At 46.3% G+C, this 22,331-nt stretch overlaps 1 protein-coding gene across 3 annotated transcripts in view; it reads left to right on the top strand.

The window, feature by feature from the left end:
- Positions 1-22,331, top strand: part of LOC120059091 (adenylate cyclase type 6-like) — a 135,518-nt gene extending 113,187 nt beyond the window's left edge. For all 3 annotated transcript variants that reach the window (XM_039007889.1, XM_039007888.1, XM_039007890.1), the window contains 15 exons: positions 894-1,035; positions 1,349-1,486; positions 11,110-11,138; positions 11,328-11,475; positions 11,768-11,865; positions 12,075-12,162; positions 12,332-12,448; positions 12,711-12,869; positions 12,974-13,149; positions 13,381-13,416; positions 14,963-15,095; positions 16,242-16,505; positions 17,119-17,323; positions 19,660-19,784; positions 22,106-22,331. In XM_039007889.1, coding sequence (XP_038863817.1) covers positions 894-1,035; positions 1,349-1,486; positions 11,110-11,138; positions 11,328-11,475; positions 11,768-11,865; positions 12,075-12,162; positions 12,332-12,448; positions 12,711-12,869; positions 12,974-13,149; positions 13,381-13,416; positions 14,963-15,095; positions 16,242-16,505; positions 17,119-17,323; positions 19,660-19,784; positions 22,106-22,234 — 1,987 coding nt within the window. In that variant the 3' untranslated portion in view covers positions 22,235-22,331. The remainder of the gene's footprint in view (positions 1-893; positions 1,036-1,348; positions 1,487-11,109; positions 11,139-11,327; positions 11,476-11,767; positions 11,866-12,074; positions 12,163-12,331; positions 12,449-12,710; positions 12,870-12,973; positions 13,150-13,380; positions 13,417-14,962; positions 15,096-16,241; positions 16,506-17,118; positions 17,324-19,659; positions 19,785-22,105) is intronic.

The following is a 22,331-nucleotide window of genomic DNA, read 5'->3' as shown; positions in this document are numbered from 1 at the left end:
GAACATGAGAAACTCCTATAGAGTCACACTGAACATGAGAAACTCCTATAGAGTCACACTGAACATGAGAAACTCCTATAGAGTCACACTGAACATGAGAAACTCCTATAGAGTCACACTGAACATGAGAAACTCCTATAGTCACACTGAACATGAGAAACTCCTATAGAGTCACACTGAACATGAGAAACTCCTATAGAGTCAAACTGAACATGAGAAACTCCTATAGAGTCACACTGAACATGAGAAACTCCTATAGAGTCACACTGAACATGAGAAACTCCTATAGAGTCACACTGAACATGAGAAACTCCTATAGAGTAACACTGAACATGAGAAACTCCTATAGTCACACTGAACATGAGAAACTCCTATAGAGTCACACTGAACATGAGAAACTCCTATAGAGTCACACTGAACATTTGGTTCAGCAGACAAGTTCAGGTTGTTACATTTATTGTCCATTTTTAAAAAACATTTTCATGTGTCTTTGACTTACAGGCATATGGCTTAGACGCATTACAATTAAAAACAAATAGCACAATAAATGCAACTAGATGTGGGGCATCATAATAACGTGTCGGTATTGATTAAACTCTTTCTGGCTTTGCAGTCCCCGATATTGAAAATGTTCTCTGATACATTGGTTTTCAAGCCTCTCCTCTGGGACACCCAGCCGTTCCATGTATTTGAACTATTCCACAGCTAGCACACCTGATTCAGCTTGTCAACTAATTATCAAGCCCTTGATTAGGTGACTCAGACTAGCTAGTTATTAAGGGCTATACCAAAATGGTACAATGTCGGGGGGTCCCAGAGGAGAGGTTTGAAAACCTCTGCTCTGATAATAGTGTGTGAATGTGACCCCTATTTGTCCCTGTGTGTGGTACCAGGCGTATCCACATCACCAAGGCCACCCTACAGTACCTGAATGGGGACTATGAGGTGGAGCCAGGGTTCGGAGGGGACAGGAACGTCTATCTCAAGGAGAACAACATCGAGACGTTCCTGGTGCTGGGGTGCAGCCAGAAAAGGGTCTGTCGTGTATTTAAACAAGTTTAATAAATAGTTTTTCAACTACAGAAGAAGAAGAGCAAGAATACTTTATAGTTTTCAGACCACAGAAACTCTTCATTGCCTTTAGTTATCCATTTATTCTTTGATCTTCTCGTTTTTGTGTTTCTGCTGGATAGTTCAATTCATTGTATTATCAAAAATAATGTATTTTCTTCAAAATCTCTCTCTGACTCTTCTGTATAGAAAAAATAGACTGAACAATTACTGTATAACACATTCAGATGTCCAGTGTGATTAAGGTCCATTGGTGTGGTCTGTTCCCTCCCTGCAGAAAGAGGAGAAGGCAGCGATGGCTAAGAGTGCCATGATGCAGCGGGCACGTGCCAACTCCACTGAGGGCCTGATGCCACGCTGGGTACCCGACACAAGGTTCTCCAGGACCAAGGACTCCAAGGTCTTCAGACACATGGTGAGAGACGCACTCTGGGAGGGATGGAGGCTGGATGAGGGAGAATGGATGGATGAGGGATGGATGGGGTTGAATATGTTGATTGGTCACCGAGGGCCTGATGCCACACTGGGTACTCACCTGACACGAGGTTCTCCAGGACCAAGGACTTCAGACAGATGATGAGAGACTGATGACACTCTGATAGTGCTTAGCGATTAATGCTTTTTGAGGTCGGTTTGGTTTCAATATTTTAAAAAACAAACATTAAATAGACTATGCATTATGTGCGTTGAATGCTGTAACGACATAGAATAAAACAATTCATAAAAGTCCCATGATGGTAGTGACTGCCAAGGAATCACATTACTTTAATAAAATATTTAAGTTGTCTATATTACATATGTTTTATTCAATTATTTTATTACTTCATTCCAAGTCATCATCTCATCTTTATAGAGCTGTCTGACGAAATCACAATTTTAGTAGTTCTTCAAAGTAAATAAGGCATACTTTTATAACTGCTGAATACCAACTATCAATCACTTAGATCATGTATTTTCAGGTAGAGATACCTCGCGAAGCAACTGCTCTATATCCCTCTCCATCGCACGTTCTTCTGTCTCTTCTCTCTGTCTGCTCCACACTAACCTAATGTAGCAGGTCTATAGAAACACACAGACCGGACAAGTAGGTGTGCAATGGATTATGGTCATTGTAGTCAATTACCACTTTTTCTGCACTAAACTATATAGAATATTGGCCTGTTGGAAACTACAACTCCCTACCACATTGCACAGTTCAGGCTTGATCTGATTAACACTATAAATGCCAAAGTATGTGGACACCCCTTCAAATTAGTGGATTTGGCTATTTCAGCCACACCCGTTGCTGACAGGTGTATAAAATTGAGCACAAACATTGTCAGTAGATTGGCCTTACTGAAGAGCTCCGTGACTTTCACCGTCATAGGATGCCACCTTTCCAACAAGTCAGTAAATCACATTAGGCCACACAAGCTCACAGAACGGACTGCCGAGTGCTGAAGCGTGTAGTGCGTAAAAATAGTCTGTCCTTGGTTGCAACACTCACTACCGAGTTCCCAACTTCTCTGGAAGCAACGTCAGCACAAGAACTGTTCATCTGGAGCTTCATGAAATGAGTTTCCATGGCCGAGCAGAACCACAAATGCTACCTGCCCCAATGCATAGTGGAAAATGTAAAGTTTGTGGAGGAGGAATAATGGTCTGGGGCTGTTTTTCATGGTTCGGGCTAGGCCCCTTAGTTCCAGTTAAGGGAAATCTTAATGCTACAGCATACAATGACATTCAAGACAATTCTGTGCTTCCAAATTTGTGGCAACAGTTTGGGGAAGGCCCTTTCCTGTTTCAGCATGACAATGCCCCTGTGCACAAAGCGAGGTCCATACAGAAATGGTTTGACGAGGTTGGTGTGGAAGAACTTGACTGGTCAGGACAGAGCCCTGACCTCAACCCCATCGAACACCTTTGGGATGAATTGGAACGGCAACTGCGAGCCAGGCCTAATCGCCCAACATCAGTGCCCGACCTCACTAATGCTCTTGTGGCTGAATGGAAGCAAGTCTCCACAGCAATGTTCCAACATCTAGTGGAAAGCCTTCCCAGAAGAGTGGAGGCTGTTATAGCAGAAAAGGGGGGACCAATTCCATATTAATGCCCATGATTTTGGAATTAGATTTTCAATGAGCAGGTGTCCACATACTTTTGGTCATGTAGTGTATCTCTAGAGAAACTGCGCAATGTGCTCATTGAGCTCACAGGGAAAAAAACATAACAAAATGGAATTCAGATAATTGAACCGTCGGTCAATTAGTTGTTTAAAACCCCCAAAATAACCAACATTTCGGGTAATCGCTCAGCACTACACCCTGATAAAGGCTCTTTGGACAAATAAATCCACATCATGGAGAGATGAGTGTGTAACTTTCTTTTCATTTGTCTGGACACGTTCAGGGACCAATTAGAATATGGCTGTCATGGACCAATTAGAATATAGCTGTCATGGACCAATTAGAATATGGCTGTCATGGACCAATTGGAATTGGTTGAGAACTGATAGATTATTGTTTTAGGATTCTTTCCAGTTGCTTTTAAAAGGGCTTTCTATGTTGTAGAATTCCTCTAGCTTTAATGAACTGTGTCTATTATAAGCCTAAAGCTCTCAAACAGCCAATGGAAAGCCCAGAACCTGTATTGATTAGTATAGACCAACCAGCATCACAACAAGTGTGAGTTACACAGCCCCTACTGTGGTTAGTGGACAGCCAACACCCAATGGAAGTTAGTGGCCAGCAGCAGACAGCTAGCCTTACACTTGTTAAAGACTGAGATGATTCCGAGAAGCTGCCTGAGGAAGCATCATCAAAGACTCCACACACACCCCAGCTAATAGCTGTTCACTCCCTTACTGCCGGGCAGATGGTATCGGAGCATGAGGTCTGATACCAACAGAGAGAGTTTCTATCTACAAGCCATCAGACTGCTGAACACTTGAACACTTGAACTGGACTGACCACCTGCACTGACTCTCTACACCTTCAGAGAGAGAGGCACAGCTGCATGTGAGCTCACATTTTTCAACATGTTTTTTACAAAAGTTTAGATTTGGAGTTAGATAAACTTGGATTTTTCGGCAGGTACATATGTAGGATGCTAACCACAGCATAGCCTTCGCTCCAGATCAAAACTCCAAACGTACAACCTCATTTTGACCAAAATGAACTGTAGAGATTACTGCTTCCAAGGTTTTCTTTTTCCAAGCTATACGGAGGGTGCTCTAGCAAACAAACAGTAGAGACCGGAGGACACCATCCAACCTGGAACTGAGTGACTAGTGTTTGGTCTGATGCTATTTTGAAAGCCAAGAAGAAAAAGAGAAAAAATGAAAAAAATAAAGTACATTACAATGATATATTTTATGGGGACTGAACACTGAGTTAAGACTCGCAAGGACAGACCAGATACAAATTCAATCAGCATCAAGGTGTGAAGTAAAATGTGTCGAGGCCTTTGGGCCCAACAAGTAGCAGGAGTCTTTGAAGCGTCCTCTGAAGCCCCCTCCTGCTGTTTAAAGACCATTCACTGGCATTTTCTACAAGTAATCTGCCTCCAGAAATAAAAGCTTCTCCCAAGTGGGTGTGACACCTTCTCCCGTTGCCTGCTGCACTGCTGCTTGGACTCCACCTGGCGATCTGTTTACCGTCTGTCTCCCCCTGTCTGGTACAGGTACCCCCACTACACTCACCCCTCTCTCCCTGGCCTGTCTCCCCCTGTCTGGTACAGGTACCCCCACTACACTCACCCCTCTCTCCCTGGCCTGTCTCCCCCTGTCTGGTACAGGTACCCCCACTACACTCACCCCTCTCTCCCTGGCCTGTCTCCCCCTGTCTGGTACAGGTACCCCCACTACACTCACCCCTCTCTCCCTGGCCTGTCTCCCCCTGTCTGGTACAGGTACCCCCACTACACTCACCCCTCTCTCCCTGGCTTGTCTCCCCCTGTCTGGTACAGGTACCCCCACTACACTCACCCCTTTCTCCCTGGCCTGTCTCCCCCTGTCTGGTACAGGTACCCCCACTACACTCACCCCTCTCTCCCGAGCTTTCGCTCGCCTCCAGCACTCATGCACTGTTGGTGCGAATGACTCTGAATTTACAATGGTTATATATAAAGTAGTTATATATTTTAAAAAATTATTGTGCATTTTGCTATTTGCCTCATGTCTCCTGCTTACTTTGTAGACTACAAACTTTCTTTACCCAAACGTGGGACACACTATGTTTGTTCCCACACTCGGGACTCTGACTCTCTATTGGTTACAGACTTTTGGCCTGCCATCCTATTCTAACCACCTCTCGCTGTCTTTGTATTCATGTTACCTGATGACATTGCTGTATAATATGTTCTTGTTGCCATCTGATGCACATTCAGATGTCATAAATCAGCACTGCAGAGCTCTCCCTGTCCTATGCCGTGCCTTGATTGTATTACTGTTGATATCTGGAAATGTGCATGTACACCCTGGCCCATCTACTGTTGCTAGCCCCAATTCTGACTTGTGCTCTGATATCTGCTTCACTGATTTCTGCTCTTGTAAAAGCCTGGGTTTTCTGGACGTTAACACTAGACGCTTATTACCTAAAATGGATCAATTGAAAGTGTGGGTTCACAGCTCCAATGCAGATGTGTTGGTCATTACTGAGACGTGGTTAAGGAAGAGTGTTTTGAATACTGACGTTAACCTTTCTGGTTATAACCTTTTTCTGTGAGACAGATCTTCCAAAGGTTGTGGAGTGGCAATCTTTACCAAGGATCACCTTCAGTGCTCGGTTGTCTCCACCAAGTCTGTCCCCAAACAATTTGATTTGCTGGTTTGAAGCATTAAACTTTCAAATAGCTGTTGACTGTTGCTGGGTGCTATCGTCCTCCATCAGCACCGGCCTGTACTCTACCTGCCCTAAGCTCTCTCCTGGCCACTTACACTAAGTCTGAATTTGTCCTGCTAGGTGACCTAAACTGGGGCATGCTTAAACCACCTGACCAAGTCCTAAAGCAAGCTGGTCCTAACTGTTATAGGCCTATTTCTATTTTGCCCTGTTTATCAAAAGTGTTGGAAAACTTGTCAATAATCAACTGACTGGCTTTCTTGATGTCTATAGTATTCTCTCGGGTATGCAATCTGGTTTCTGCTCAGGTTATGGATGTGTCACTGCAACCTTAAAGGTACTCAATGATGTCACCATTCAATCAATCAATCAATCAAATGTTTTTATAAAGCCCTTTTTACATCAGCCGATGTCACAAAGTGCTATCCAGAAACCCAGCCTAAACCCCCAAACAGCAAGCAATGCAGATGTAGAAGCACGGTGGCCAGGAAAAACTCCCTAGAAAGGCAGGAACCTAGGAAGAAACCTAGAGAGGAACTAGGCTCTAATGGGTGGTTAGTCCTCTTCTGCTGTGCCAAGTGGAGATTATAACAGTGACCAAGATGTTCAAACATTCATAGACGACCAGCAGGGTCAATTAATAATAATAATAATAATCACAGTGGTTGTAGAGGGTGCAACAGGTCAGCACCTCAGGAGTAAATGTCAGTTGGCTTTTCATAGCCGAACATTCAAAGTTAGAGAGAGAGTTGAAAACAGCAGGTCTGGGACAGGTAGCACGTCTGGTGAACAGGTCAGGGTTCCATAGCCGCAGGCAGAACAGTTGAAACTGGAGCAGCAGCATAACCAGGTGGACTGGGGACATCAAGGAGTCATCAGGCCAGGTAGTCCTGAGGCATGGTCCTAGGACTCAGGTCCTCCGAGAGAAGAGTTAGAGGGAGCATACTTAAATTCACACAGGCCACTGGATAAGACAGGAGAAATACTCCAGATATAACAGACTGATCCAAGCCCCCCGACACATAAACTATTGCAGCATAAATACTGGAGGCTGAGACAGGAAGGGTCGGGTGACACTGTGACCCCGTTCGACGATACCCCCGGACAGGGCCAACCAGGCAGGAAAACCCTCTTAGGCCTCACTCCCCCCTATCTGAGATATCTACTGCAGCCCTCGTCCTCCACATACAACACCCATTCTGCCAGTCAGATTCTGTTAAAGGTCCCCAAAGCGCATACACCCCTGGGTCACTCCTCTTTTCAGTTCGCTGCATTGCCCTTGATTCTAAGCAATATTGTGCTGCTTTTTTTATTGACCTAGCCAAAGCTTTTGATACGGTAGACCATTCCATTCTTGTGGGCCGGCTAAGGAGTATTGCTGTCTCTGAGGGGTCTTTGGGCTGGTTTGCTAACTACCTCTCTCAAAGAGTGCATAGTATAAAGTCAGAAAATCTGCTGTCTCAGCCAATGCCTGTCACCAAGGGAGTACCCCAAGGCTCGATCCTAGGCCCCACGCTCTTCTCAATTTACATCAACTACATAACTCAGGCAGTAGGAAGCTCTCTCATCCATTTTTATATGCAGATGATACAGTCTTATACTCAGCTGGCCCCTCCCCGGATTTTGTGTTAAATGTTCTACAACAAGCTTTCTCTACCCTTAACCTTGTTCTGAACACCTCCAAAACAAAGGTCATGTGGTTTGGTAAGAAGAATGCCCCTCTTCCCACAGGTGTTATTACTACCTCTGACGGTTTAGAGCTTGAGGTAGTCACCTCACACAAGTACACAAGTACACTGTCCTTCTCTTAGCACATATCAAAGCTGCAGGCTAAAGTTAAATCTAGACTTGGTTTCCTCTATCGAAATCGCTCCTCTTTCACACCAGCTGCCAAACTAACCCTGATTCAGATGAACATCCTACCCATGCTAGATTACGGAGACATAATTTATAGATCGGCAGGTAAGGGTGCTCTCGAGCGGCTAGATGTTCTTTTCCATTCGGCCATCAGATTTGCCACCAATGCCCCTTATCGGACACATCACTGCACTCTATACTCCTCTGTAAACTGGTCATCTCTGTTCACCCATCGCAAGACCCACTGGTTGATGCTGATTTATAAAACCCTCTTAGGCCTCACTCCCCCCCTATCTGAGATATCTACTGCAGCCCTCATCCTCCACATACAACACCCGTTCTGCCAGTCACATTCTGTTAAAGGCCCCGAAAGCACACACATCACTGGGTCGCTCGTCTTTTCAGTTCGCTGCAGCTAGCAACTGGAACGAGCTGCAACAAACACTCAAACTGGACAGTTTTATCTCAATCTCTTCATTCAAAGACTCAATCATGGACACTCTTACTGACAGTTGTGGCTGCTTTGCTTGATGTATTGTTGTCTCTACCTTCTTGCTCTTTGTGCTGTTGTCTGTGCCCAATAATGTGTGTACCATGTTTTGTGCTGCTACCATGTTGTGTTGCTACCATGTTGTTGCTATGTTGTGTTGCTACCATGTTGTTGCTATGTTGTGTTGCTACAATGCTGTGTTGTCATGTGTTGTTGTTGTCTTAGGTCTCTCTTTATGTAGTGTTGTGTTGTCTCTCTTGTTGTGATGTGTGTTTTGTCCTATTTTTATATTGTATTTATTTATTTTCAATCCCAGGCCCCCGTCCCCGCAGGAGGCCTTTTGGTAGGCCGTCATTGTAAATAAGAATTTGTTCTTTACTGACTTGCCTAGTTAAATAAAGGTTAAATAAATTAAAAATGCAAAAAAAGTACACACACACACACACAGACAGACACACAGACGGACACATTTATGCCACACACACACACACACACACACAGACAGACAGACAGACACATTTATGCCACACACACACACACACACACACAGACAGACAGACAGACACATTTATGCCACACACACACACACACACAGACAGACAGACAGACACATTTATGCCACACACACACACACACACACACAGACAGACAGACAGACACATTTATGCCACACACACACACACACACAGACAGACAGACAGACAGACACATTTATGCCACACACACACACACATCACAACTGCTGCTACCAGTCTCTTATTATTATTGCTAAAACTGCACAATTTAAACACTTGCCTCCCAATTCCCCTTCCCAGAAGATATTGGACTATAAATTGTACCTTCTTGTTTTATACTTATTCTAACATGTTTATTCTACTGAGCCATTTGCTTTATGTTCCTATTCTTATCTTTTATTACTTCTTGTTGTTGTTGCATTGTTGAGAATAACCTGCAAGCATTTCATTGGACAATGTACTGTACATTTACATGTTAGTAATTTATCAGACTCTTTTGTCCAGAGCCACTTACAGGACCAGTTAGGGTTTAGTGCCTTGCTCAGAGGCACATCGACAGATTTGTCACCTAGTCGGCTCTAACATTCGGTTACTGACACAATGCTCTTAACCGCTAGACTACTTACATACGACTAATACAACTTTAAACTTGAATTTCGAATCAACAATGATCTGATCAGTCAATGCAGGGCTGCATCGCAATGAACCTTTCTTATCTCCTCCTGTTCTCTGCAACCTCTCCTCTCCTCCTGTTGTCTGCATCCTCTCCTCTCCTGTTGTCTGCATCCTCTCCTCTCCTGTTGTCTGCATCCTCTCCTCTCCTGTTGTCTGCATCCTCTCCTCTCCTCCTGTTGTCTGCATCCTCTCCTCTCCTCCTGTTGTCTGCAACCTCTCCTCTCCTCCTGTTCTCTGCAACCTCTCCTCTCCTCCTGTTGTCTGCATCCTCTCCTCTCCTGTTGTCTGCAACCTCTCCTCTCCTCCTGTTGTCTGCAACCTCTCCTCTCCTCCTGTTGTCTGCAACCTCTCCTCTCCTCCTGTTGTCTGCAACCTCTCCTCTCCTCCTGTTGTCTGCATCCTCTCCTCTCCTCCTGTTGTCTGCAACCTCTCCTCTCCTCCTGTTGTCTGCAACCTCTCCTCTCCTCCTGTTGTCTGCATCCTCTCCTCTCCTCCTGTTGTCTGCATCCTCTCCTCTCCTCCTGTTGTCTGCAACCTCTCCTCTCCTCCTGTTGTTTGCAACCTCTCCTCTCCTCCTGTTGTCTGCATCCTCTCCTCTCCTGTTGTCTGCATCCTCTCCTCTCCTGTTGTCTGCAACCTCTCCTCTCCTCCTGTTGTCTGCAACCTCTCCTCTCCTCCTGTTGTCTGCAACCTCTCCTCTCCTCCTGTTGTCTGCATCCTCTCCTCTCCTGTTGTCTGCATCCTCTCCTCTCCTGTTGTCTGCATCCTCTCCTCTCCTCCTGTTGTCTGCATCCTCTCCTCTCCTGTTGTCTGCATCCTCTCCTCTCCTCCTGTTGTCTGCAACCTCTCCTCTCCTGTTGTCTGCAACCTCTCCTCTCCTCCTGTTGTCTGCATCCTCTCCTCTCCTGTTGTCTGCATCCTCTCCTCTCCTCCTGTTGTCTGCAACCGCTCCTCTCATTTCCTCCTGTTGTCTGCATCCTGTTGTCTGCATCCTCTCCTCCTGTTGTCTGCATCCTCTCCTCTCCTCCTGTTGTCTGCATCCTCTCCTCTCCTCCTGTTGTCTGCATCCGCTCCTCTCATTTCCTCCTGTTGTCTGCATCCTGTTGTCTGCATCCTCTCCTCTCCTGTTGTCTGCAACCTCTCCTCTCCTCCTGTTGTCTGCAACCTCTCCTCTCCTCCTGTTGTCTGCATCCGCTCCTCTCATTTCCTCCTGTTGTCTGCATCCTGTTGTCTGCATCCTCTCCTCCTGTTGTCTGCATCCTCTCCTCTCCTCCTGTTGTCTTCAACCTCTCCTTTCCCCTGTCTTTTGCTCTCTCGCCTCACCCCTCCCTTCTCCTCTCATCTTCCCCTCTCCTCTCATCTTCCCCTCTCCTCATCTTTTTCTCTCTCTCCTTCTCTGAGGGGTATTGCCCAGGGGGGGAGGAGGGTATAATTTGAATCCTCACAGCATTAATTAAAACATCAGTCTGGCTACCAGGGATTAAGTGTGCAGAAGTCTGAGTCTGACTCTGTGTGTTTTTCATTGGCTATCTTTCACTGCGGTTTTCACTGGTTACCTGTCTAAAACCTAATCTCTGTCTCACTATCTCTCTCCTATCTCTCTCTTTCTACCCCTCCCTCTTGCTCTCTCTTTATCGCTCGTTCTCTTTTCTTCTCTCCATCTCGTTCTCTCTTCTCCCAGGGAATTGATGAAACGTCCAGACAAGACAAGTGAGTTATCTTAATTTGGCCCAGTAGTTGTTAATGGGTTACTCTGTGTGTGTAGTGTAGTCATTGGCCCAGTAGATATTATTGGGTTGCTGACTGTGTGTGTGTGTGTGTGTGTGTGTGTGTGTGTGTGTGTGTGTGTGTGTGTGTGTGTGTGTGTGTGTGTGTGTGTGTGTGTGTGTGTGTGTGTAGCCGTTGTTCCCAGGAGGCCCTGAACCCTGAGGATGAGGTGGATGAGTTTCTGGGCCGAGCCATCGATGCCCGCAGCATAGACCAACTCCGTAAAGACCACGTCAAGAAGTTTCTGCTCACCTTCCAGACTAAAGACCTGGAGAACAAGGTGGGAGGAGATAGGGTGGTGATTCATTGGCTGTGTCTGAAAACATTACTAGGTGTTAAATCCTTGTTTTTTTTCAGTCCTTGTTTCCTCAATTCCACACCTCCCTCTCAAATGTCATTGGAGGAGGAGGCTCCAATCCGAACCTCCTCAAATGAGCTTTGAGAGGGAAGCGAAGAATTGAGGAAACAAGAGGACGGAGGAAGTAAGGATTTGACAGCTAGAGATGTTTTTGGGACATTATATGCAGAGTGTTGAGTTGAGTTTGCTGCTCTTCTCCTCATTGTGTTTTTAGTTCTCCAAGAAGGTGGATGATCGTTTTGGAGGCTACGTGGCCTGTGCTCTGTCAGTCTTCTGCTTCATCTGTTTCATTCAGATTATCATCTTCCCACAGTAAGTACTTCTCTTAAACCTCCACCTTTCTGTAACCGTATGGAACTAACAAGGCTGCTAGTTGGTCGGGCTGAACCGACACAGGGTATCCAGCTCCAAGGACCAAATAAGGGACAGCCTTTTTAAACTATCATAGAACATGTACTGAATAGTGACCTGTGGGGATTGATTGTGGTGCAGTTGTGACTTGAGTCAGTTCCTCTCCACAGCACACCTCTCATGCTGGGTGTCTACATCATCATCTTCATCATCCTCGTCAACATCCTCTTCATCTGTGCCATTTACTCCTGCGTCAAGGTAAAGGACAGACTCCTCCATCATTTTTTAAATCATACAAGCACCTTTTATAGAGATGTACCCAAAAGTTAACATTTGTTTGAATTTACATTTTCATGTATAACAAGCACTAAAATGAATAATAACCCCTCTCTTTCTCTCGCTCTCCCCCTCTCTCTTCTCCTCCCAGCTCTTCCCAGTTGCCTTGCAGACAGTGACTACGACTATAGTCCAGTCTCGTACCAACAGTACCCTGGTGGGAGTCCTCACCATCCTACTTCTCTTCATGTCTGCCTTTGTTAACATGGTAGGGATGACAATTCTCCCAATAGTGCCTGCAATTGCACTACGAAAATGTATGCACTCACTACTGTACGTCACTAAGAGTGTCTGCTAACTGACTAACTTGTGTGTGTGTGAATGTAGTTGTTCAGCTGGCTTCTCTGTTCAGCTGGCTTCTCTGTTCAGCTGGCTTCTCTGTTCAGCTGGCTTCTCTGTTCAGCTGGCTTCTCTGTTCAGCTGGCTTCTCTGTTGGTTGACATGTGATTTAAGACTGTATCTCTCTCTAGTTGACCTGTGACAGAGAGGGCCTGGTGGACTGTGTGGTGCGTGAGAGGAACCTGTCCTCCAGCTTGGTGACCCTGTGTCTACTACACAACCTGAGCCAGTCAGCACAGGACAGACTGACCCTGTGCCCCAGCCAGCCCACACCATGCCACTTCCCTGAGGTGAGCCCAGCTGGGACGCTACTGTGTGTGTGTGTGGTGTGACTAGTGTCTGTGTTTATTAACATTGTTATAACTTGCTATGCCTCTCCCCTCCCCCCTTCCAGTATTTCTGCTACAGTGTTCTCCTGACCCTGCTGGCCTGCAGTGTGTTCCTCCACATCAGCAGTATAGGGAAGCTGGCCCTCATGGTGCTGATCCAGGTCACCTTCCTGCTGCTGGTGGAGTGGCCCCAGGTGGCCCTGTTCGACAATGCAGACCTGCTGCTCACCGCCAGCACCCTGTGAGTTAAGACACACTGACAAACACAGACACACACCACACACACACACACACCCTGTGAGTCACTAACTGTAGCCTACTGCCCACCCGCCCACCCTAACCCTAGCCCACCTCAAATAGTATTTGTTCAAGTAGTACTTGTTTTCGTTCAAATACTTAAGCTGTGCAAAGCACAAAGGTCTTGTCAAGTGTTGAAACTATTTAATAAATGTGTGTTTTATTTTTTCCCTAGGATTCCTAGTTTCAATGAAACAGCTACAGGGACATGGTACGTTCATTTCTGTCTTTAGGTCTTATAGTGTCAGTGTTCTGTTACCATGTCTACTCCTAGACTGAATCCATCCTCCCCCTGTCTCCTCTCAACTCAATGTTCTGTTACCATGTCTACTCCTAGACTGAATCCATCCTCCCTGTCTCCTCTCAACTCAATGTTCTGTTACCATGTCTACTCCTAGACTGAATCCATCCTCCCCCTGTCTCCTCTCAACTCAATGTTCTGTTACCATGTCTACTCCTAGACTGAATCCATCCTCCCCCTGTCTCCTCTCAACTCAATGTTCTGTTACCATGTCTACTCCTAGACTGAATCCATCCTCCCCCTGTCTCCTCTCAACTCAATGTTCTGTTACCATGTCTACTCCTAGACTGAATCCATCCTCCCCCTGTCTCCTCTCAACTCAATGTTCTGTTACCATGTCTACTCCTAGACTGAATCCATCCTCCCCCTGTCTCCTCTTAACTCAATGTTCTGTTACCATGTCTACTCCTAGACTGAATCCATCCTCCCCCTGTCTCCTCTCAACTCAATGTTCTGTTACCATGTCTACTCCTAGACTGAATCCATCCTCCCCCTGTCTCCTCTCAGCTCAATGTTCTGTTACCATGTCTACTCCTAGACTGAATCCATCCTCCCTGTCTCCTCTCAACTCAATGTTCTGTTACCATGTCTACTCCTAGACTGAGTCCATCCTCCCCCTGTCTCCTCTCAACTCAATGTTCTGTTACCATGTCTACTCCTGGACTGAATCCATCCTCCCCCTGTCTCCTCTCAACTCAATGTTCTGTTACCATGTCTACTCCTGGACTGAATCCATCCTCCCTGTCTCCTCTCAGCTCAGTGTTCTGTTACCATGTCTACTCCTAGACTGAATCCATCCTCCCTGTCTCCTCTCAACTCAATGTTCTGTTACCATGTCTACTCCTAGACTGAATCCATCCTCCCCCTGTCTCCTCTCAGCTCAGTGTTCTGTTACCATGTCTACTCCTGGACTGAGTCCATCCTCCCCCTGTCTCCTCTCAGCTCAGTGTTCTGTTACCATGTCTACTCCTAGACTGAATCCATCCTCCCCCTGTCTCCTCTCAACTCAATGTTCTGTTACCATGTCTACTCCTAGACTGAATCCATCCTCCCCCTGTCTCCTCTCAGCTCAGTGTTCTGTTACCATGTCTACTCCTGGACTGAGTCCATCCTCCCCCTGTCTCCTCTCGGCCAGGAGTGTGATTGGTTGGTTGATTGATTGTGGTCCTGTCTCCTCTCAGCCAGGAGTGTGATTGGTTGGTTGATTGATTGTGGTCCTGTCTCCCCCATCCAGCCAGGAGTGTGATTGGTTGGTTGATTGATTGTGGTCCTGTCTCCTCTCAGCCAGGAGTGTGATTGGTTGGTTGATTGATTGTGGTCCTGTCTCCCCCATCCAGCCAGGAGTGTGATTGGTTGGTTGATTGATTGTGGTCCTGTCTCCTCTCAGCCAGGAGTGTGATTGATTGATTGATTGGTTGGTTGGTTGGTTGATTGTGGTTCTGTTTCCCCCATCCAGCCAGGAGACTGTGACCAAGGTGTCCCTAAAGGTCATGACCCCTGTCATCCTTACGGTGTTCGTCCTGGCTCTGTACCTGCATGCTCAGCAGGTGGAGTCCACCGCACGCCTCGACTTCCTGTGGAAGCTGCAGGTAGGACCCGGCCTCACACACACTGGTCCAGCAGGTGGAGTCCACTGCACGCCTCGTTTGTTTGTATCTGGTGACATCACTAAGATTGCAGAGCTCAGCCTTTCTCCATTTATCAAACGGATGCAGCAGAGTGACGTTACTCTCACCTCTGGTCGAACTTCAGTGGAATACTGTACCAAAAACCAATCAGCATTCAGAGTTCCTCTCAATACCTACAGACAGACAGTGATGTGGTTTCCCCATTCCCCTGTGTCTGTCCCCTCCAGGCCACAGGCTTTTTAACAAACCGTTTCCCCATTCCCCTGTGTCTGTTCCCTCCAGGCCACAGGCTTTTTAACAAGCCGTTTCCCCATTCCCCTGTGTCTGTTCCCTCCAGGCCACAGGCTTTTTAACAAACCGTTTCCCCATTCCCCTGTGTCTGTTCCCTCCAGGCCACAGGCTTTTTAACAAGCCGTTTCCCCATTCCCCTGTGTCTGCTCCCTCCTGGCCACAGGCTTTTTAACAAGCCGTTTCCCCATTCCCCTGTGTCTGTTCCCTCCTGGCCACAGGCTTTTTAACAAACTGTTTCCCCATTCCCCTGTGTCTGTCCCCTCCAGGCCACAGGCTTTTTAACAAACCGTTTCCCCATTCCCCTGTGTCTGTCCCCTCCTGGCCACAGGCTTTTTAACAAACCGTTTCCCCATTCCCCTGTGTCTGTCCCCTCCTGGCCACAGGCTTTTTAACAAACCGTTTCCCCATTCCCCTGTGTCTGTCCCCTCCTGGCCACAGGCTTTTTAACAAACCGTTTCCCCATTCCCCTGTGTCTGTTCCCTCCAGGCCACAGGCTTTTTAACAAACCGTTTCCCCATTCCCCTGTGTCTGTTCCCTCCTGGCCACAGGCTTTTTAACAAACCGTTTCCCCATTCCCCTGTGTCTGTTCCCTCCAGGCCACAGGCTTTTTAACAAACCGTTTCCCCATTCCCCTGTGTCTGTTCCCTCCAGGCCACAGGCTTTTTAACAAACCGTTTCCCCATTCCCCTGTGTCTGTCCCCTCCTGGCCACAGGCTTTTTAACAAACCGTTTCCCCATTCCCCTGTGTCTGTTCCCTCCAGGCCACAGGCTTTTTAACAAACCGTTTCCCCATTCCCCTGTGTCTGTCCCCTCCAGGCCACAGAGGAGAAAGAGGAGATGGAGGAGCTTCAGGCCTACAACCGCCGGCTCCTCCACAACATCCTGCCTAAAGACGTGGCCGCCCACTTCCTGACGCGGGAGCGGCGTAATGACGAGCTCTACTACCAGTCCTGTGAGTGTGTGGCCGTCATGTTTGCCTCCATCTCCAACTTCTCTGAGTTCTACGTAGAGCTGGAGGCCAACAACGAGGGAGTGGAGTGTCTCCGGCTGCTCAACGAGATCATTGCAGACTTTGACGAGGTTTGTTTCTCTGTTTGTACTTATTTTAATCTTCCAAGAGCCAATGAGGAGGGAGGGGAGGACTGAGGGAAGGTGGAGGAGTGGAAGATTCAAAAGTATAATGGAGGGAGATTGTAAATCGCATCGGAATAGTCTGTAATGAAAGCCACAAATCAGCACTAGGGGGAACAGTAACAGTAGTCCATGCATGATGACATGTTCTGTGTCTACGAAAGAAGAAAAAGAAGACTGTAGTTCGTAACTCTCTTCCGCTGATGACAATCCTTTGACTACGTTTTTACATTACATTTTAGTCATTTAGCAGATGCTCTTATCCAGCTAGGTGGGACAACCACATATGTCAGTCATAGTAAGTACATTTTTTCTCAATAAAGTAGCTATGAGCAAAGTCAGTGTGAGTAGGAGGTGGGAGTGTTAGTTCACGAAAGGCTATATTTTTTCTTTTTTTTGACTTGCTTTTCCCTTCTGAAAAATGTATCAACCCCTACAAAAATGTCCATTAATTATAATCCACAGAATAATTGAAATTTCCTGTTGCTGCAGGATTGTTTTTCCTGCTGTAGCAAACTGTCTCAAATGAAGATCCTATGTCTGTTCCTCCCTCTCCCCCCAGATCATCAGTGAGGACAAGTTCCGCCAGCTGGAAAAGATAAAGACCATCGGTAGCACTTACATGGCAGCCTCTGGCCTCAATGACTCTACCTACGACCGCGAGGGACGATCACACATCCTGGCTCTGGCAGACTACGCTATGAGACTCAAAGAACAAATGAAGTACATCAATGAACACTCCTTCAATAACTTCCAGATGAAAATAGGTGAGTCCCTGGACCTATAGTAGAGGTATGGTAGGAGTAGTAGGATTAGCAGGAGGAGCAGGAGGAGCAGGAGTAGTAGGAGGAGGAGCAGTAGTAGATAGGAGCAGGAGGAGTAGGAGGAGCAGTAGCAGGAGGAGGAGCAAGAGTAGCAGGAAAAGTAGGAGTAGCAAGAGTAGCAAGAGTAGCAGCAGGAGGAGTAGTAGTAGCAGAAGGAGTAGCAGAAGGAGTAGCAGGAGCAGCAGGAGGAGTAGGAGTAGCAGCAAGAGGAGTAGGAGTAGCAGCAGGAGGTGTGGGAGTAGCAGCAGGAGGTGTAGGAGTAGCAGGAGGAGTAGGAGTAGCAGCAGGAGGAGTAGGAGTAGCAGCAGGAGGAGTAGGAGTAGCAAGAGGAGTAGGAGGAGTAGCAGGATGAGTAGGAGTAGCAGCAGAAGGAATAGGAGTAGCAGGAGTAGCAGCAGGAGGAGTAGCGGGAGTAGAAGCAGGAGGAGTAGCAGGATTAGCAGGAGGAGGAGTAGGAGTAGCAGCAGGAGGAGTAGGATGAGTAGGAGTAGCAGCAGGAGGAGTAGCAGGAGTAGCAGCAGGATGAGTAGCAGGAGTAGCAGCAGGAGGAGGAGGAGGAGCAGCAGGAGGAGTAGGAGTAGCAGCAGGAGGAGTAGGAGTAGCAGCAGGAGGAGTAGGAGTAGCAGGAGGAGGAGTAGGAGGAGCAGGAGAGTAGCAGGAGGAGTAGGAGTAGCAGCAGGAGGAGTAGGAGTAGCAGCAGGAGTAGGAGGAGTAGCAGGATGAGTAGGAGTAGCAGCAGAAGGAATAGGAGTAGCAGCAGGAGGAGTAGGAGTAGCAGCAGGAGGAGTAGGAGTAGCAGCAGGAGTAGGAGGAGTAGCAGGATGAGTAGGAGTAGCAGCAGAAGGAATAGGAGTAGTAGGAGTAGCAGCAGGAGGAGTAGCAGGAGTAGAAGCAGGAGGAGTAGCAGGATTAGCAGGAGGAGGAGCAGGAGGAGTAGGAGTAGCAGCAGGAGGAGTAGGAGTAGCAGCAGGAGGAGTAGGAGTAGCAGCAGGAGGAGTAGCAGGAGTAGCAGCAGGATTAGCAGCAGGAGGAGGAGGAGTAGGAGTAGCAGGAGGAGTAGGAGAGTAGCAGGAGGAGTAGGAGAGTAGCAGGAGGAGTAGGAGTAGCAGCAGGAGGAGTAGGAGTAGCAGCAGGAGGAGTAGGAGTAGCAGCCAGCAGGAGGAGTAGGAGTAGCAGCAGGAGAAGTAGGAGTAGCAGGATGAGTAGGAGTAGCAGCAGAAGGAATAGGAGTAGCAGGAGTAGCAGCAGGAGGAGTAGGAGTAGGAGGAGTAGCAGCAGGAGTAGCAGGAGGAGTAGTAGGAGTAGCAGGAGGAGTAGTAGTAGGAGTAGTAGGAGTAGCAGGAGGAGTAATAGCAGGAGGAGTAGGAGTAGTAGCGGGAGTAGCAGGAGGAGTAGGAGTAGTAGCCGTCATGAGACAGAGAACAGATGAAGTACATCAACGAACACTCTTTCAATAACTTCCACGTTTCTGTTGACGTGTCCCTTTGTAAAGTCTACACACTGAGAATCTGGATCAATCCTGGTCTTGGAGGGCGACAGTAGTCAACCATTAGTTGATGTGTATTAGTGTTGGGCTGGAACAAAAGCCTGCGGGTGTTGCAGCGCTCTAGGACAACATTGGGATTCCCTAGCCCTTGATAATGATTATATTACACATAAGAGTCATTGAACGAAGGCGTCCTCTGTACGGGGGAGTTTTGTTAAGAGCCACAGCGCTCGGTCTGAACAGTAACAGGCATTTCTTGAGGTACGGTTTTAGAAGCATGAAGACATTATCTTTCATATCAGCAAGATTTTTTTTTTAAGGTGAAATTAATACACACCATATTTCAATGTTACAGCGCTTTTTTTATGGGAAACAGACGTAAGACAGAGTGGACTACCTGTGCTAATTCGCTATCTGCGTCTCCGAACAGTTGTGTGTAAACGAAAGACAGGCGCAACAAAAGTGTTGTCACTGAGAAATACTGTCGGCTGCAGCTCATTTAAAACAGTGTACAGTAAGTGTGTATTTTGCGTTTGTGAAATGATTTTGATGTAATATGAAAGTAGAAGGATTTATGCTTCTAGAACCATACCGTAATTAAGAATCCATTCACGTTTAGAAGGAGTATTTGGCTGTCTTGTCTTCCAGAGCCAATTCACCTCGAAAACAAAACATGTAAAGTCCTCGGGACTATAAGAAGTAAGGTTAGGCTCCATTATTGGGCTAGGGTTTAGTTAAGAGGTAGGTAGAGTGAAGTGGTGCGATGCAGGTTGACTGTGGTCTCCTCATGCAGGTCTCAACATGGGTCCGGTGGTGGCTGGGGTGATTGGGGCCAGGAAGCCCCAGTATGATATCTGGGGGAACACTGTCAACGTAGCCAGTCGAATGGACAGCACCGGAGTCCCAGACTGCATACAGGTACATACACCTACTTTTATATGTCATTGAGTCCTACAGCTTTCACTTTTAACACTTATTGAAATGCAATATTAATTAGTCAATGAATTGAATGGATAATAAATAGATGATGAGCTTGAACTCAATATACAGTAGATTCAGTGTCCCCTCTGTTCTCCATGACCAGTGCTGCCACCTGCTGTACATAAAACCCTACTGCAGCTCATGAGAAGGGCTTACCAAGACAAACTTTCCAAAAGGACTAATTTAAGGCAGAAAGGAGTTGGAGCATTTAACAAAAGAGGCAGAGATTCATTTATTTTAGCTCACTTTAATCCATTATTCAGGATGAGTACAGGTGACTGACGTTTTGACGTCAAGCTTGACGTCTTCCTTAAGAGTATTTTGCGACCATGAGTTTTTACAAGGAAGGAACAATAGCTGTAACTAGATACCAAGTGTTCCACTTCAACTAGATCTACACTTTCCATCATATACTCTTCCTTCCACTGTGTAGTGCCTTGAACATTATAGAACAGAACACAATTGAATAGAACAGAACACAATTGAATAGAACAGAACACAATTGAATTCCAGCCAGTGTCTATTCCACAAGTTACCACCGGCTAAATCTATGACATTAAAATGCCTATTTACTCTGTTCCATCTCACTGCGCAATCCACTGTCTCATCAGCCCAGCCAAGCAATTTATAAATGTGATCTCCATTATAAAAATCATCTAGACATTATCTCACATTTCTTTTAGACTTCTTTTAGACTAGATTTAGTTTTCAACAGCGGAGATTTGTATAAACCTTGCTGTCTGTCTCTCTGACATTTGCAACATTGTTTCAATATTCAAATTCGATCTCCAACCGTCCTATAGTAATGAATGTGTCGGGAGTCTGGACGAGACAGACCGGCAGGCAGCTTTTCTCAGTCAGTCGAAATCATGAAAGCTGGCATCATTGTTATGGATATATACAAACAAATGTCAATTGAAAAAAGGTCAAATGAAACGTTTGGAGGATATATTGGCATGGGGGTTGTTTGGCCCGCGACCGTGCCAATATCCTCCAAACACCGACTTCGAAGGCATTATCACTTTAATACAACGGGTTACCAACATATTCAAATAATGATTGATATTTTTACATAAAAAAACGTTATTTTGATGAATTTATTCATACTATTTCATCCTTCCACAACATATATAGTCCTGACACAAATCTAGGGTTGCTACCCAAGCAGGCTGTTCGTACGTTCTCTCGGTTCAGTTGCCAGAGACGTGACCCAGTCGATCAGTCTTTTTGTTCTGTATCTATGGACACGACCCAGTCGTTCGGTCTAAATGTTCCATTGCCATACTGGCTGGCAACACTCTTATCCCTTGCTGCCTAGCTAGTCAACCATGGCTAACTTACGATCACGTCAAACAGTGAAGCCAGAATAACAACAAAGTAGCTGCATTTGCTTTTGTTTAAGCTGTTTTCTAGTGACATTTATATAGACACATATACCAATGAGCTAATGAGGCGCGATTTCGCAAGGCATAGAAAATGTGCTCTCTCGTCAGGACACTGTTGTTCAGAGGAGCTAGCCAACAACACAGCTAACACAATCACTTCAAGCTGGAAAGACTGCAAACAAGCTGCGCTTTGTTCCGTTTTACCTTTTTTCAGTCAACATTTCTTTGTAAATATCCATAAAAATGTGGGGGTGGCAGGTAGCCTAATGGTTAGAGTATAATGGTTAGAGTATTGGGCCAGTAACCGAAAGGTTGCAAGATCGAATCCATGAGCTGACAAGGGGCAGACTGAACAAGGCAGTTAACCCACTGTTCCTAGGCTATCATTAAAAATAAGAATTCGATTTTATCTGACTTGCCTAGTTAAATAAAGGTAAAAAATAATAATAATAATTTTAAAATATAATAAATGATGCCAGCTGATTCATGATTTCAACTGACTGAGAAACGCTGCCTGCCTGCCTGCCTGTCTGTCTGTCTCGTCCAGGCTCCCGACACGTTCATTACTATGGGACAGCTGGAGTTGAATATTGAAACAATTTTGCAAATGTCTAAAAAAAAAAGCTAAATGTTAGTCTAAAAGAAATGTTAGATAATGTCTCGATGCTTTTTATAATGGAGATCAAGTTTATAAATTGCCTGGCTGGGCTGATGAGACAGTGGATTGAGCAGTCAGAAGGAACAGAGTAAATTGGCAATGACACACACACACACACACACACACACACACACACACACACACACACACACACACACACACACACACACACACACATACACACACTTAAGTGTTCTTGTGTTGTCTTGTCCCAGGTGACCACAGACCTGTACCACGTCCTGGTAAAAAAAGGCTACCAGCTGGACCACAGAGGCCTGGTTAAGGTGAAGGGGAAGGGAGAGATGACCACATACTTCCTTACCAGCGGTCCCAATGGTCCCTAGGGCAGTTAACCACCGACGGTCATGGGATTACCACTGGCTGCTAATACATGAAGAAGAGAGAGATGAGAGGAAGAGGGGGGGTGAGTGAGTTAGGGAA

The sequence above is a fragment of the Salvelinus namaycush genome, chromosome 14 (assembly GCF_016432855.1).
Source record: "Salvelinus namaycush isolate Seneca chromosome 14, SaNama_1.0, whole genome shotgun sequence".
NCBI lineage: Eukaryota > Metazoa > Chordata > Actinopteri > Salmoniformes > Salmonidae > Salvelinus > Salvelinus namaycush.
This window is presented reverse-complemented; position numbering and strand designations above follow the sequence as displayed.